A 17,903-nucleotide genomic window follows, 5' to 3' on the forward strand; every position below is an offset into this window, starting at 1 on the left:
TATACTATCCGAATGTGCTTTCTTCCTTATATGTCAACTTTTTCTTTGACCTCCCTGAGACTGAAAATACTTTCCTCCCTCTCCACCTTTGAGATTTCTGTACAATGTCCTCCCTGCTGCTATCTCCCTTACTAGGGAGAAAGGTGGGAGACAGCAGAGAATCAGTAAGAATTAGGATTATGAGATCTGATGGATTTATAATTAACTTATTTATCAGCACAGCTTCTATCCTGCCTCATTTCATCTTTATGTGCTTTCATCCCTATTTGTACATTTTTCTCTGCTCTCCCCGAGACTGAAAATACTTTCTTCCCTTTCCACCTTTGAGATTTGTGCACAATGTCCTTCCTGCTGCTGTCTCCCTTACTAGGGAGAAAGGTGGGAGACAGCAGAGAATCAGTAAGAGTTAGGATTATGAGATCTGATGGATTTATAATTAACTTATTTATCAGCACAGCTTCTATCCTGCCTCATTTCATCTTTATGTGCTTTCGTCCCTATTCGTACATTTTTCTCTGCCCTTCCAGAGACTGAAAATACTTTCTTCCCTCTCCAATTTTGAGATTTGTGTACAATGTTCGTACAATTAGAAGTATGAGATCTGATGGATTTATAATTAGCTTATTTGTTAGCACATCATCTATCCTGCCCTTATTTCCTCTTTATGTGCTTTCTTGTAGGAGTGTCTCTCCCAGTAATATAGGCTGCAAGTGAAGTCTATGTGAATACAGAGTACTGCTTTTTTTCATTAGTTTATATATCAGCACAGCTTCTATACTGTCCGAATGTTCTTTCTTCCTTATTTGTACACTTTTTCTCTGCCCTCCCCGAGACTGAAATTACTTTCTTCCCTCTCCACTTTTGAAATTTGTGTACAATGTCCTCCCTGTTGTTTTCTCTCTTACTATGGAGGAATGTTGGAGACAGCAGAGAATCAGTAAGAGATCTGATGGATCTATAACATTTTTGTCAAAGAATTCATCTAATAAACAATAAAAATAAATAATGTGTGAAGATGTACTTTAAAGTGATCTTTCCATCTTAGCTATTCATGGGTGAAATGGTAATATCTGTCTTTATTCACTGATTAGAAGGGGCATTTTTTGAAAACACAGCACTTGAAAACTGTTAATAAAAAAAAAAAAAAAGCGTGAGAAGGAAACGCTTCAACAGAAACACCTAATTGACAAACACCATTACTGAAATGTTAAGATAGTGACAACACAATGCAAGAACGGAATATCTCACTCAAGAGGTGTGAACATAAACAGAAGAGATATGTCAGCGCACAAGGGCGGCAGTGGCAGGGAATCATAATTATTGGCTTCTGCATCGTGCATCGCACATACAAAGATCACACACTCCTAACTGTCCTAAATCCACTGGGACTGTCCCATTATAACAGTGGCACATTTCTTTAAGCCAATTGTGTGAGTCCCAGCTGTCGGACACTCACCGATTTTCCCTGGATAGGTGATAACTTAATTTCACCAGATAACCTTCTTTCATAATTGTTTCATATGATCCCTGGTGGTCTAGTTGTATGTACAGCACATTTCCTGCAGTGACCGTGTGCAGGTTGTGATCCGAGCCGCAGGGAATCAGTTCACTCTAATCTTAAGTGTTACTCTTTGGCCACATACAAACGTCTGATACAAGAGCTGTAATAATAAGAGGAGTTCTGCACTTTACGTGTGATTAATCATACAGCGCCTACATCGGGATTGTGCAGTGAAACAAGTCTACAAGGATCATTTCAGGATATCAATTCCTGGAATTTGATATTTTATCCAGTTATTATGAGAATCCTCATCTGAATATTACTCTCTATAACATCATCTGAAATTACTCCGGGATGTGGAAGCTGATGGCCACATACAAAACTCTTTGAGCTCATTCCCACCGGATTTTCTCGTACAAGTGCTATCCTTGGTTTTCACGGATAACACTCGTACATACGTATTCTATGGGGTTGTGATTATTTCCTCAGGCTGAGTGGTCGGAGAAAAATATCGGCGACATATCTGATTTTGATTCCAAGTGTCGGATCAATATTGGCAATGCAACTCAAAGGCCGGCGTCACACTCGGCGTAAGACAATACGGTCCGTATTTTACGGCCGTAATACGGAGAAATGTTCCAAAAATAGTGATCCGTAGTCAGGGTGTGTCAGCGTATTTTGCGCATGGCATCCTCCGTATGTAATCCGTATGGCATCCGTACTGCGAGATTTTCTCGCAGGCTTGCAAAACCCCCTGGTGGATGTCCTCATATGACCTGTAGCATGGGAAAAAGTTCCCAGGCTGCAGTTCATGAGAACATCCAGCAGAGGGCGCATCACCGCGACTGAAGGAAATGTAGGTCAATGACCTACATTTCCTTCATTCGCCGGGGAATTACAAGCACGAGCACAGCTGCATTTGCAGGGCTCCTGCTTGTAAATTATTTTAACCCCTTCAGATGGATTACCTCGTGGGACGTGACGGGTCAGCAGAAGGTATGTATATTGTGGGTTTATTGTTTTGCCAAGCGAGGGTCTGCAAATGGATTGAGAGAGCAATAAAATATTAAAACAACCGCTGTGTTTATTTCATTAAAATACTTTTAAATCATGTGTGTGTGTGTTTTTTAACCCTTTCAAACAATTGGATTAATAATGGATAGGTGTCATAATTGACGCCTCTCCATTATTAATCTGGCTTAATGTCACCTTACAATAGCAAGGTGGCATTAACCCTTCATTACCCCATATCCCACCGCTACACGGGAGTGGGAAGAGAGTGGCCAAGTGCCAGAATAGGCGCATCTTCCAGATGTGCCTTTTCTGGGGTGGCTGGGGGCAGATGTTTTTAGCCACGGGGGGGCCAATAACCATGGACCCTCTCCAGGCTATTAATATCTGCCCTCAGTCACTGGCTTTACCACTCTGGCGGAGAAAATTGCGCGGGAGCCCACGCCAATTTTTTCCGCCATTTAACCCTTTATTTTAGCAGCTACAGCGCCCAAATTTTGCATACACACACTACTAACATTAGTAGTGTGGAATATGCAAAAAAAAGGGGATATGAGATGGTTTACTGTATGTAAACCATGTCTCATATCATGTCGGGTTTAGGAAGGAGAAATGAAAAGCCGGCAATTGAATTACCGACTTTTCACTAACACCGCTGCGTATTTCTCGCAAGTCACACTGCTGGTCCGTGTGGAATCTGTATTTTTCTCGCCCCCATAGACTTTCATTGGCGTATTATTTGCGCAATACGCTGACAAACGCAGCATGCTGCGATTTTGTACGGCCGTAGAACGCCGTATATTACAGATCCGTAATATACGGCTGATAGGACGAGACCCATTGAGAAGCATTGTGCCGTATGTTATGCGAGTTTTACGCACGTAGTTTCTGCGCTCTTACGTCCGTAAAACTCGCATGTGTGACGGCGGCCAAAGGGTCACAGAAATAAATCAGAGGATGACATCTGAGTGAGGTCCGATTTTTACCGTCTACCATAAAGATGGAGAAAATTTTTTTCCTTCATCACGTACGAGAAAAACTGATGCCACTAGGACCAAACTGTGTTCAGATTTTGATCAAATATTAAGAAAAAAGGAGCGCACTCAGCTATCTTAAGTTGGTGCTGGCTGTACTCGGGAAAAACCCAACAATAAGTCCAATATAGAAAAATCAGCCGCACTCTTATGGTATATCTTTGCAAAAATGTGATGTATTTATTCACATGTGTTGAGACAAAAATGTATATATATATCTACACACACACAGCAGGGAGTATAAACGGAGTAGTAACGTTTCGACCCTGCCTCGGGTCTTTCTCAAACTGCGTTTTCTAGATAGTGTACAAAATAAGAAATGTGGTCCCTTTAAGGGCTCCTATTGTTGTGGTGTCAGGGCGTCCTGCTTCTGGGGGCGCCCCCAGAAGCAGGACGCCCTGACACCACAACAATAGGAGCCCTTAAAGGGACCACATTTCTTATTTTGTACACTATCTAGAAAACGCAGTTTGAGAAAGACCCGAGGCAGGGTCGAAACGTTACTACTCCGTTTATACTCCCTGCTGTGTGTGTGTAGATATATATATACATTTTTGTCTCAACACATGTGAATAAATACATCACATTTTTGCAAAGATATACCATAAGAGTGCGGCTGATTTTTCTATATCAGATTTTGATCAAAGTCTGATCAGAATACTCGGTCCATTTTTCTCGTACATGAGAATACTGACGTCTGAATGAACCCTTAGACCAGGGGTGAGGAACCTTTTTTCCGCCAGGGGAAATTTGGATATTTCTACCATCCTTCGGGGCCTGTACAAAATTATAAACTTCAAAATCACCCTGATATATTTGGTCAAACATGTAAGTAACTAATGTGATGGCCGGAGCTGCTTCTTATTGGCGTGTATGATGTTAAGTGGTATGGATGATGCTGCTACTTGCAACGGCTTTTCCAGATTTGCGTCAGTCAGGAGTGCAGGAGACTCTTTGCGATTAGAAGTTTTGAAAAAAATTTGCGGAAGTAAGTCATACCAAACACAGATATACATTACACTGCAGGTCTAGTTATAGTGGGAAATCCATCACTGCTCAGGTTTCATTTATAGACCTTAAGCAGTGGGAGATTTGTCATATACATCACATAGGAGATGCAGAGACTGCTGTATAGACAACACATAGGAGACACTGAGACTGTTGTATATACATCGCATAAGATACACCTGGTCTGGAGCATATACATCACACAGGAGACATCAGGGCTGGAACATATACACCACACAGATGACACCAGGATTGGAGTATAGACATGACGTAGGAGACTTTGGGGCTGGGGCATAGACATGACAGGAGACAATGGTGCTAAAGTATACACATGACAGGAGACACCGGGGCTGGGGCATACACATTGCTGGAGACACGGTGATGGTTGCAGAGTAATAAGAAATTAAAGAACCAGCAGCCGCCAAAACGCAGCTGTCGGCCAGAGCACTTCAGTACACGGGAATATGCCCAGTGGATGGAGAAAACGCAAGACACATTAGAAAAAAATGGCACACAATTATAAAAAAAAGAAAGAAGAAGGTGTTCACAGTGAACAATGAGCAGACCTTCAGCCAAGAATTAAAAAGGTCCTCTTCCTAGCTAGAAGACCCGAATCCGAGGCAGGAGCTTAAAATAATGAAAGTGGAGTCAAAATGTGCCATCACTTAAGTGGGGTCCCACTCCCAGTGAGTTCAGGCGCTCCAGAGTCTCCACTCCTGGGGCTTTTCGGAACCACTGGTTCTCAAACTGCTCGTTCCATGCTATTGCTCTTGAAGGTCAAGATGGGCTACCATCAACTCTATGAGCTGCCCTTTGTACACCCTGGAGCCTCCTTCACTGTGTTTGCACCTGTCTACCACGCCAGACCAACCAGGCAACCCCAGCGTACATTGATAAATAGGAGAGGTGAGGGCTGGGGCCGAGAGAAGAGGTCCAGGACAATTTTCTATAGATACATTGGATTCAGTTGGTCCAATATGACTACTGTATTTTCCACCTGAAGACTGGTGGTGACCAAATTCACAATTTGCATTTTATTTTGAGTCACTTTTCCTATTTTTTTCTTGAGCTAGTTGTTGACATTTTTTCACATCAAATTCATCAAAATGGCTCATATTCTTCAGGGATTTTGATTACAATCAAAAATGTTTTTTATTTTATATTTTCTCTTTTTTGCACCTTTTATGAGCAAAAAATTGAATGCCCTGCTAAAATGCCTCAAAATTTGCAAAATATACGTAGAGTCGCTCAAAGAGGGGAAAGTTTTGCAACATTTTAAAGAGTTGCAATTCATAAATCAGACAAAACTCAAAGCCGCATCTACAATGACGGACATAAGAAACAGGCGAACACTTATAAATTAGACTTTAAAGAAGGCAAATTAAAAGAAGAATTAGGTGAAAATGAAAAACAGGTAAGAAAAAACACCAAAAACTAGACAAAAAAAAAGCGCAAATGCATTAATGAATCCGGCCCTTAGTGTCTGACTGCATATGCTGTCATTAATTTTTCTCACAATGCTAAACTGTAGAAAAATACAAAAGAAAAAAGTTCCTGGCAAAGCTTGGTGGACTGTCAATTTCACCCTTGACGTCAATGGAAAAAAAAAATCTAAATAGTCCATCAAAAAAAGCTGTGGACAGATGATTGCTGGGAGTCCATATTAAAAAAAAATCAAAGGCAGTACAAACACTGCTCAAATCCATCAGAATTAGAGTCAATGAGACTTCTTTAAAGGGAACCTGTCAACAAATAAAAAATGAACAGTTATTTCTCTGATTTTATTTCCGCTGTTCCCCTGAGTATTGTGAATTTTTTCTTTTTTTAAATCCACCATACGGTTCTAGAGATATGGGCCCGTGTATTCAGTACTAATTTTTAATTGGTCTTTAGAAGGGGGCATGGCTCACATGATCCTCTGGGGCGTGGCTTTTGGCTCCTCCCTTGTAAAGACCATTAAAATTATCACTAAATAAAAAACCTGTATCTCTGAAACCGTATGGCAGATTTTAAAAAACAAAAAAGCGAAATATTCAGGGGAGCAATGGGAATAAAATAGGAAACAAAAACTGGCCAATTTTATCCTGGTTACAAGGTTTTTTTTTAAAGGAATTGTGTCTGGTTTGCAAATCAGCCCCACTGAAGAGAACTGAGCTGTAACAACACGCATAACCCATGGTCAAGGGTGGCGCTGTTTCTGAATGAAAGCTTCCAAATTTTTCTAATTCTAGAAAACTCCTTTAAGTAATATAAAAGATGTTTTCTGCCACCTTCAATACGTATTACATATAGACAACACGTGTAATACTAGGGTGTGCATGACCAGCACTGTACTGCTGCTGCCATTCTGGAGTGATGAAGCAAGATAGGGCAGATGCCTCAAGAAAAAGGGTTTACAGACAAATGACTAACCTGCCGTCCACTTATCCGTACATTGTGGTTTACTGTGAATACAGCGGCATTATATTTCTCAAGCACGCCATGTTATTCTCACGGGCTTCTGTCCTGGCTTTTCGCTCTGCCTTAGGCAGTATAATTATAAAGTCTGCCCCTAGTTGTAATTACATTGCTGAACATCCAAGTTACACAACCGCATGGAATTAGGAGGCATCACTGATAGCGAACACTGACAACAAAGCCATGAGGACTTGATTCCAGCTCACCCAGTTGCTCTATGCTCATCCACCTGGGGCTCAGACACCGACCTCGCCCTGGCCTCACATCAAAGAGAATAGAAAAAATTGGAGTCCGGCTGAACAGGACTGGATTTTCCTTTTCTTTTATTTTTCAAAAGAAAATATAGTGCATACAAAAGAAAAATTTTCATCGTCGACATGACCCAGTCGACGCGTTTCGACTGCGTTAAACAGTCTTACTCATGACTTTTGTATGCACCATATTTTCTTTTGAAAAAGAAAAGAAAAGGAAAATCCAGTCCTGTTGAGGCGGACTCCAATTTTTTCTACTAACAAAGCCTCGAGGCTTGTAAAGAAAAATGGACACGGACTGGAACTGGAATGATCAAATTACAACATCTGGCTTACACTTACCCCCTCAACCTGAAATGTCCATTCTTTCTCTTCAAAGTGGTCAGAGTGTGGGTCCTGCAAGAAAGAATAATTAAATGGCAGGTCATCTGTCGGCTCCATTATTTTTCTGGTTTTCTTTCTATTGTCCACCTTTAGGAAAGGTCTCCACAATGATACAAAAATGTATAATATATATCATAGCTTATGGGGTAATGCAGGAGAGGACACATCTAAACATCTAGTACAACGTGTGAGCTCCATTCAGCATCTCCAGAGATGCTCCTTGTGGTAGTTTTCTCCGAAGTAGGATCCCCAGAGTTATGGAAACCCTTCTACGACATCCATAAAGCTGTTAGTGATCTAGCTTAGTGATGTGAATGCATTAATGAGAACTTCTCTGGTGCTTAAGAGCACTGAAGGGATGGATGGGAACATCGCTGGTAACCTATGGCACAGATGAAAAGTATAGATACATCCCTGGTGACCTAGAGCCAATAGTAATATCACAGTCAGGGCTGGCCCGAACGTATAGGCGAACTAGGCGGCCGCCTAGGGCGCCGACCCTAAGGGGGCGCCAGAGAAAAAATAGAAAAAATTATAAAAAATATTTTCAAAAGGCAAAAGGTGTATGGAGCGGAGCTGAATGTGTATGAGGTGTATGGAGCGGAGCCGTACTACTGTACTTCTCGTACTACTTACTGTTATCAGAAAGGGACATTATTAATACAGAATGAACAGAGAACAACGCAAATAGCAAAAAAAGCACCTCTAATTTATTAATTTCATTTTTTTTTTCCTGGACCAATCTAACGCTGGATATATATGGACAGTAATAATTGTGGTCCCTTCTAGGGTTCTGACTAGGTTTTCATCCACAATTAGCACAGCATGCTATGGTATTCTTATCAACAAAACTAATAAATACATTTAAAAAACCTTTTTCCTTGAGAACGTAATATTACGCGAAACACGCGTCGGGGAAGTGTGGTGCATCCATCTATACTTCCTCATCATTGGTAAGCACACATTTAACAATAAGTTGTATTTACCACTCTCAGGCTTATTTCAGGATATGGGTACCTTGATACAATATTGCAATGATTGTTCCATGTCCATGGATTTCCCTGGTATTTACTCCTTGTATTAATACAAAAAACGATTTTGATGTGGTTTATGCCGGACCTGTATATACTATTGGATATTGATGATTTTACACCATTTTCACCTTTCAAGGCCTTTATGTATATAGTGTGTTTGCATTTTTAATACTTTCAAATAAATTGTTATTTTTTTTATTTTTTATAAATTGTTATTTTAATATTATTTGACTGGTGGTTTGTGGCTTCTCCAACAGTGGTCCTTTTTTTATGGTCAACAAAGCTAATGCAGACCCCATTGTAACAAGCGAATGTAGTTGTATGTGACCTTTCAGGAATAAGTGACACATGGTCGCTGCATTTCTCCACCTTTTCTAGCAGCCATGTTGATGCAGATATGAGTTATGAGTTCTTCTCCTGGAGGTTCTTTCATTCTCCTAATCACTTACTCTGTATAGTGTTGCTGTGATGTCCACATTTTCAGGAACAGCCCAGACAACCGATCCACGGAAGGGGTCCTTGATGCCCGGCTGCCAGCTATGAGCCTGGACAAAACAGTAGTGAAAACATAGTAATTACAATCAGAAAATGAAGAACATCACAAAGGGGAAAGTGAGGACTGGACGAACATCAGAAGAGACAGAAAAGGCAAGAAAAAAAAGGGAGGAAATGGCCAGAAATGAGCACCAACTTCATACAAAACATAATATTATAGACAAAAAGTGGTAAAAAAATCAATTTTACATAGATATGTAAGTGCGAAGTCTAGGCTGAATCCTGATGAAGGCTATAAAGCTATACAATGCAATGATAGAATACAATGGAACCCATTGAAAACAAAACAATCACCGTTTATGGTCTGTAAATACTTTTTTCTTAACAGAAATGTGGAAGCTCAGCTCCTTGTCACGCAAAACAAAACGTTCTTCTGTGGACGGGGAAGAGATATGGAGCCTAAGGGGGTTTCTCAGGTGCAGACACATAGAGACGTGGCTGTGTTTACATGGAGTTTACACGGATGTCACGTGCAAGAATTTTAGATCTTGAAGAACTATTTGTTAAAGCTTCTGTGCTTACAGCTCAATATAATATCTAGGTGTTATGGATATGGAGGTCCTGCAATGCCTGCACGTGAGGAAAGAGACATAGCGAGTCAGAAGAACTGTACTTCATTTCTAATCGGAGGTATATGCTAATATTATTATTATTACACCTACTACATATTGGGATAGGGTCTTGGAGATGGGAAAACCCCTTTAGGCTATGTGCACACATTGCGGATTCGCAGCTGTTTTCCATGAGTTTACAGTACTATGTAAACCTATGGAAAACAAAATCCGCAGTACCCATGCTGCGGAAAAAAGCGTGCAGAAACGTAGCATTGTTTATTCCGCAGCATGTCAATTCTTTGTGCGGATTCCGTTTACACCTGCTCCATTATAGGAATCCGCAGGTGTAAAACCGCAGGTAGAATCCACACAAAAAACACATAAAATCCGCGGTAAAACGCAGTGCTTTTTAACTGCAGATTTCGTGTGCACATACCCTTAAGGTTTCCCTTCAATGGAACTTGTGTTTGCGCTGATGTTAATACCAGAGGAGATCTGGACTCTGCAGTTATGGGGTCAGTAACATTACGTGGTCTCCACTTCATGGCGGAGTTGTTGCAGTTTCTTCCATTTCTCAGTAATATCACTCACAGGTGATGGAGGAAGATTCAGGAAGAAGAAATGTCATGAACGGACTTGTTACCCCGGCGGCTCCTATTATAGGACAGCGCAGGTATCAGTGAGCTCTGCACCACCGGCCGCTCTATCACTTCTTAGTAAAGGTAGACAGCAGGGCAGGGGGGCCGGATGTTAAACACTGGTGGGCGAGCGGCTGGATGTTATACATCGGGGGCGTGGGGCCAGATGCTATACACTGGGGGGCGAGGGGTTGGATGTTATACACCGGGGGTGAGGGGTCGGATGTTATACACCGGGGTGAGGGGTCGGATGTTATACACCGGGGTGAGGGGCCAGATGTTATACACCAGGGGTGAGGGGCCAGATGTTATACACTGGGGGCGAGGTGCCGGATGTTATACACCGGGGGCGAGGGGCCGGATGTTATACACCGGGGGTGAGGGGCTGGATATTATACACTGGGGGCAAGGGGCCGGATATTATACACTGGGGCAAAGGGCTGGATATTATACACTGGGGGCAAGGGACCAGATGTTATACACCGAGGGGTGTGAGAGGCCGGATGTTATTCATTAAGGGGCAAGGTGCGGGATGTTATACTAGTGTCAGGACTCTGAACATTTTTTACCTTTTGTGCATTACTGCCCTTTTTCAAGATGGCGTCTTTGGTCTCATGTGCACTGTGTCTCCTGCTATAAAACTCCACCCCAGCCTTCAGTCTGTGCTAGAGTATTCTGCCTTGCATCCAGCTCCTGACCTCTGATTACTCCCTGGCTATACACCTGCTCCTGTGAACCTGTGGGGTTATCCTGCTACTCTGCTCTGAGTTCCTGCTGCATACACCAGTTCCAGTAATCCTCCTTCATCTGCTGCTCGTGTTTTCTTCCATCTGCATTTGCTGGTCATGTAAGCTGTTGCTGCTTTGCAATTACCTGAGACTATTAACCAGGCCTCCCTGGTTGAGCTAAGATATGATTTGAACTGCCTAATAAGCATATATATCTGTGCCTGGACTAAGACAGGGATTTATTCGTGTCAAGTATCCTCAAGAATAATTGTGCTTCTTAGACTTTCTGCTTGATTGCATTTTGCTCTGAAGTTTCCTATAGACTGCTAAGCTGCGTTTATTATTTGCACCAAGTGTTGTGGACTTGAGTTTCTCTCTGCACCTGTTTGAATAACCGTGTGATAATATAGACTTTACCACTTATAAAACTGTGTCCTGTAGTTGTCTTGTTCCACGCAAAGAGTCTCCTGAGTTATCCCCTATAATTATTACAACTAGATGTTATGGAACTAGAGGAACTAGATGTTATGTATGGGGGTGTGTGAGGGTCCGGATGTTATGCACTGGGGGGTGAGGGGCCGGATGTTATACGCGAGAGGGGGGGTTGGGCGGATGTTATATATGGGGGTGCTGTAAGGGGCCGTATATTATACAATGGGGGTGAGGGGCCGGATGTTATACACTGGGGGGGGTAAAGGACCAGATGCTATACATGGGGGGAGTGAGGGGTCAGATGTTATACATCGGGGGTGAAGGGCGGGATCTTAAACACTATTAGCCATCTATATGACCATGTCATTGCTCAGATGTCCATGTTTTGCAGCTCACAATACAGCATTACTGGACTGCATCAATGTGTTCACTAGTAAACATGAAGGAGAGGTCATGGGCTGCTAAGTACCAATAATTTAGTTATAAGAATAAGAACGTCTAAACTAACAGAGCAAAAGCTTTATTACTACAAAAACTGGACCATTTAGGTGTAAGTAGATGCATCAGGCTGCAATTTACAGTGCACATTGGGACATTTATATGGTAACAGTTAGAAAATCTTCTTTTTCATAAATCTTCTCAGATTGTGACGATAATATTGAGATAATTGACAAAATTGTTATAGGAAATGGAAGCCGTCAGTGCTTTTACATAATACAAGGCAATGTACATGACAGTTTGTCTAGGTCACAGTTATAGAATTCAATAGTCGCCAAGTTCAAGACAGATAAACCTTCAGCAAGCAAGATCTGAGAAATGGAGTCCCCCTCAGCCTCAGATGATCTGCACCATAAGGAGATGACCCATGGATACAAGTTTTGCATGCACCTCGTTAATCTGTGCTTCATGCATTTTTTGGCAACAATCTGAACCTGACGATTATGAAAGGAACAGATGAAAGTGTAATATGCATGGGAGCGTCCCGACTGTCCCCAATGTCTACTGTCAAGGGAAAGACGGATTGAGGTGTTGGTTTCAAGATGTCAGGGTCAGTGGCATCTGGCAACCGTATTCTGCCCCTCTTCACTTCCAAATAAACATACACAACTGGCAAATCCGAGTCTACGGGATTATATTTCAATAATCTAAAGTAGCATTACAAATCAAAGGAAACATGCCATCAACGAGCATAAGAGGAGGGCAAAACATGATGAAATAAGTTGAGCAATTACCCTAATGGAAAGAGTACAGGCAGGGGCGCAAATAAAAATCCTAATGTCCCATAGCAATGGTCCGAATCAGGCCCCAGTCCTCATAAATCCTCATCTGCTATGACATCAACTGATCAGGTTCCCGCAATTGTGTTGCGGGAACCCAAACGGGGTGATAAAGGGAGCGCCACATCTGTCCATGTTCACCACAGAATCTAACGGGTTAAACTGCTGCCATCAGTTGCCAAAGGGGGTGTCTGCTGTGAAAAATAGTGAACACTCATCAGTTATGGAGTGGGGTCAACACAGGAGCCCGTTCAATACAACTTATACTGGTTTGTTCCAAACACATGACAAGCAGTAGCATGACAACTCGGCAGCAGGTTCCTCCCAACTCATAATCGGTCATGTAGCTACCTCCATTGGTGGTACACCACTGAGCACCAGGGATGGCTTTCCAGAAGTATAAGATGTCCATAGGGAAACTTAACAGGAAACTTGGAAGGGGCTTTGTTAAGCTATTGGGGGGAAAAAGCCACATTTTTGGTCTGTTTCTAAGAAAAGGGGACGGGATCAGCCATGACTTACCAGATTTCCAATAATTTGCGACCAATATTTTTGAACGTTATAATGGAAATCTACATCAGCTAGTAAATAACCCCTTAATAAATTCAGGCCTTCATCATTCAGCCGCCGGCTTCTGGTACATAAAACAACGGTCTAAATAAATTGTCACCAGGGGACGAAAGGCAGATCAATAACAGTTACTGCTGGCAAAAAATGGCTACCTTGGAGCAGACTCTTCTGTTCCTGCGAGTCCATACGATCACTATTTTGTCTGGTTGCCTAGAAAATAAAATGAAAAAGCCGTAAGTAAATACACAGGGCTTAGCATAGGCACAGGCAGGGATTTCATCTGTAGATTAACGAAAAATGTTAACATTGGAAATTAATCTAAATCGGTCATTGTGCACCCCGTAAAATTGGCAACGGTGACGTGGTCCTACTCAACTGATTAAGTCACCACATGGAGCAAATTTTCTAGCAAAGATACAGATAGCTACGGTATAAGATACAAACCATAGACAGATGTGGCGCTGTCTTTTGAGGACAGCAGCCATGTGTTTCCTTTTGTGTTGGGTTTTACTGGCGACTTTGGATGCAACACCAGCCAAAGATCATTGTGTGATGATCGCAGCATAGCGCCCATGAATGGGGACCCTCATGATGAGCAAGTTGCAAAAAAGCCTAACTGGTTCTTACTCTTTGCTAATGGTTGTGGCACCTTTCCGGTCTCAATATAACCCCATGCTCTTGCACTATGCTGCAATGTAACAGCGATGTTTGGCTGCATGGTCTGTGTCGCAGCCAAAGTTTCTGTGTTGACTATTACTTTCCTGCAAAAATAAGGCAATGAGGACTGTACTTGAAGGAAGAAAAATGCTGATAAACAGGATATATTTGCATTATTGCCTTTCCATGGTACGTTGATCGGTCACGGGGACCATCTGGCAAACTTGGGGACCATTGTTAAGCCTCTAGCTGCCATGAGAGCCAATTGAAAACCTGCAAATATTGCGAGGGGTCGATGTTTAGACAAATGAAGGCCCTGTCCCTCTGTTAAACACCTTAGATGCCTGGGTTGCCTTTGATCTTGGAGTCTAAGGGCTTATAGCGTCCAGATCTCTGCTGTTGGCACTTGCCGAGAGAGTACGTGGTCTTGTGAGTGCATTGGTCAGTACCAAGTAATAGATTTGTCTATCATTCATAATTAAGGGTTTAGAAGAAGTCATGCAAGCTCCAAACTCAGAATTTGGAAATAGTGGTTTGTGCGATACATCATTCATTTCCCTTTTTCCTGCTCTGCAAATACATTTCTGCTTTTTTTTAAGGTACTGATACATAAAGCACCAAGGGTGGGGTGTAACTTAGCTGCAGCGAGGAAGCTGCTTCACTCTTACTTAGTGTTGGGCCTTGGTCTAGGTTCACACATCAGATTTTTGCAGCCTGAGTAAGAGCTAAACAATGGTCAAATATCGAAATGTGTCCACAAGTCATCATGCAGCAAATTATTTTGATAGTAGACATTTTTGTGAAACAATGAGGATCTATCTTCTTGGACCCTCGAAAATATAAGTATGAGACTGATGCAACTTTCCAGCCAGGGAGAAGCATCGGGATCTGCTCTGAAGATACATCGTGGCCTGATTGTTCTAAAGGTTGGTGGGGACCTTGTGGTCACTTGCTATGAAGGGAACTGATCTTTTTAAAGTTAAATTAAGATAATTACAAAAGTTGTCTCCTTCCATACAGTGCAGTCCTCACTACTCCATGACCTTTGGATAAAGAGCCTGGTAGGGTCAAGACATCAACCATGTTGCCATGAGGCTAGGGTCATACGACAGTATCAGGCCGATTATGCTAATCACACACTAATCAGACTCTGAGTTTGATCAAAGTGTGATCCGATTTTCTTGGACAAGAAGAAGATGGAAAATAAAATTCCTCCATCTTCTCAGTCCGTGAAAATCGCACAAAAGCTGCTTTGGATATGCCAGACATGTCACCCTTTGGATTAAAGGCTTATCCTCATAATTTGTTTTTAGGAGAAGACCGCTCCCCTGCCTCCCGGCTTCCTATTTGCCAGGGAGCAATATGCTCCTGATGAATGACTGTTTGGACCAGTGCTCCTGCTGATTGACTTTTTTTGGACTGGTGCTCCTGATGAATTACTTTTTTGGACCAGTGCTCCAGATGATTGACTTTTTGGACCAGTGCTCCTGATAATTTACTTTTTGGAGCAGTGGTATGGTCACACTGCTGCCCTGAACTGTGCTCTTCCCAACCTCTCCTCTACTACAAAAAGCTTGTAAGCGCTGCACTCCTTGCCCAGGTGACTGGCTATTATTGATAGACTGCAAAGGTGGCTGGTAACCTAGGCAACTAGCAGTAAATAATAATTAAAAATCCTTCCATTTCTGGATTTTTATTTGCCAAGTATTTGCCTTTACAAGGATGTTGCAACTTTATCAATTTAGAATGAAGAGAATATCGTGATTGAAACTACTTATACAGTCCTACAGGGGTCAAAGTCCATTTAAAACTTTTATATGGAGTATATATTTCCCTTCTTTACTTGGGCAGAAAAACAGCGTCATTTCATATGTAAATGAAGGCTCCTCGGTGCACCGTTCCACGCCATCAATCAAAATATCACGGACCCCTCAGGGACGGACACAGGCAGTAGAGGGCCCTTGTGAAAAACAGTAAATGGGCCCTTTTCAGTTCAATAATGTGTCTGTGACTGAAGCCGCTTTGTAGGTGGACGGGGCCCCTTTAACCTTTGGGCCCCTATCTGGCTGCCCAGCTTGCATCAATGATTGACAGGGCTTGTTGAGCATCTCCGGAATGCTGCAGGAGCCGAGTGTCAGTGCAGACGTATGAGAGCACCTGGTTTCTTAGGTGTCAGTGCGGAGATCTTGGATGCAGGACTAGAATTCCTGTTTACAATGGACAGCCCGCAGAAGGCAAGCGGAAGGAAGCCGGTACAGCGACTATACATGATAAATGTAAAGTCATCATTTAGTGGCCGAGTGGAGAGTCGTCCATTTATCTTTAAAAAACAAACAAACAGTATTTGTTGCCCATAGCAACCAATCAGAGCGCAGCTTTCAATTTTTAAACTGCTCTTGTAAAATGAAAGCTGTGCTGTGATTGGTTGCTATGGGCAACAAAGTCAAGCCTTCGTATTTAAACAGGTTTGATAGGTGTCCCATTACTGAATATTGTCGTACGCGGGTAACACAGGGTCCCGCCAAGGTTATCAGGTGCTGAAGATATCAGAAGTGCGGAAATGTGAAAATGCCGCAGGCAGAGTCCCAGAACGCTCACCTGTAACTTCAACATAGCAGAAATCAAGACAGGTCCCAACAGGTTTCCATGTTACTAGGCCTGACATAGCGACTGCATCGCCGCACAGCGAATACACTCAGTCCTAGCACATATGGAGAATTGGACTTTCCTCATATTAGATAGTAAAAAAATATATAATTGGGATTAAGTATATGTGGGAAAATAGTGATCAAGGGAAGAAGTACAAGGCACCGAAAGACAGGAAGAAACTCTTTGGACCTAATTTATCATCTATGTCTTTGTTTTGTTATTTTTAAATAGAATCTGTCAGCAGCTTATTGTTATTTAATCTGAGAGCATAATATAGGGCAAGAGATCCAGACTCCAGGGATGTGTAACTTATTAGGCTGTGTGCTGTAGCTTCAATACAATCAGTATTTTATAAGCAGGAGATTATTTGTCAGGACTAGGTCTCACGTGCAAACCAGTCCAGCTAATCTATGTAATCCCGCCCTGATCACTGATTGGCAGCTTGCTCATAGTGTATACAGGAAGCTGCCAATCAGGGATGTGGGTGGGGTTATATACAGCTCAGCACTGCTACATCTTCAGCAGAGAAAACAGGAATTCTATCAAAACTACAGCAAGCAGCATGGTAAGTGACACATTGTTGGAATCAGAGTCTCTGACACTATGCAATGCTGATCTAAGATGACATAGCAAAGACCTTGTGACAGATTCCCTTTAAGTCACTTTTCTATTTTTGACTATTTTGACCGGGCAGCTGTCAGGTTCCCTTTAGAGTCAGTTAGAAGTGCTCCAAGGAAATGTGGGATAAAATGGATTATTTTCTTTTATAATAAAGCAGAAGTTTATAATTTACGACATGTGAGACTCATTGCAGGAAATTCTGTTTAACATAAATATATAAATAATACACTATAATATATATATATATCTTTTTTAATATAGTATATATATATATATATATATATATATATATATATATATATATATATATATATATATATATATATATATATATATACATACAGTAAATATCCGTCTTACCACAGTCCCATATCTCAGCCTAAATCCACAGAACCATTGGAGCCTAGGCTGAAGAATCCTACTGTGCAGAATTACATCAGAGAACTTTCTAAAGCAGCAAAGATTTTTCTTTCGTCTGTGATTTTCCAGCGAAGTCTTATCCTGCCGTCCTCATACCTCAGAGATGACTTTATTAGATTAAA

General features: G+C 41.9%; 1 protein-coding gene across 1 annotated transcript in view; it reads right to left on the reverse strand.

Annotated features, from left to right (window-relative positions):
- Positions 1–17,903, reverse strand: part of LOC143806613 (uncharacterized) — a 97,542-nt gene that overhangs the window by 26,353 nt on the left and 53,286 nt on the right. Inside the window, 3 exon segments of the mRNA XM_077287353.1 lie at positions 7,605–7,658; positions 9,130–9,225; positions 13,587–13,644. Coding sequence (XP_077143468.1) covers positions 7,605–7,658; positions 9,130–9,225; positions 13,587–13,644 — 208 coding nt within the window.

The sequence above is a fragment of the Ranitomeya variabilis genome, chromosome 2 (assembly GCF_051348905.1).
Source record: "Ranitomeya variabilis isolate aRanVar5 chromosome 2, aRanVar5.hap1, whole genome shotgun sequence".
Taxonomy (NCBI): Eukaryota; Metazoa; Chordata; class Amphibia; order Anura; family Dendrobatidae; genus Ranitomeya; species Ranitomeya variabilis.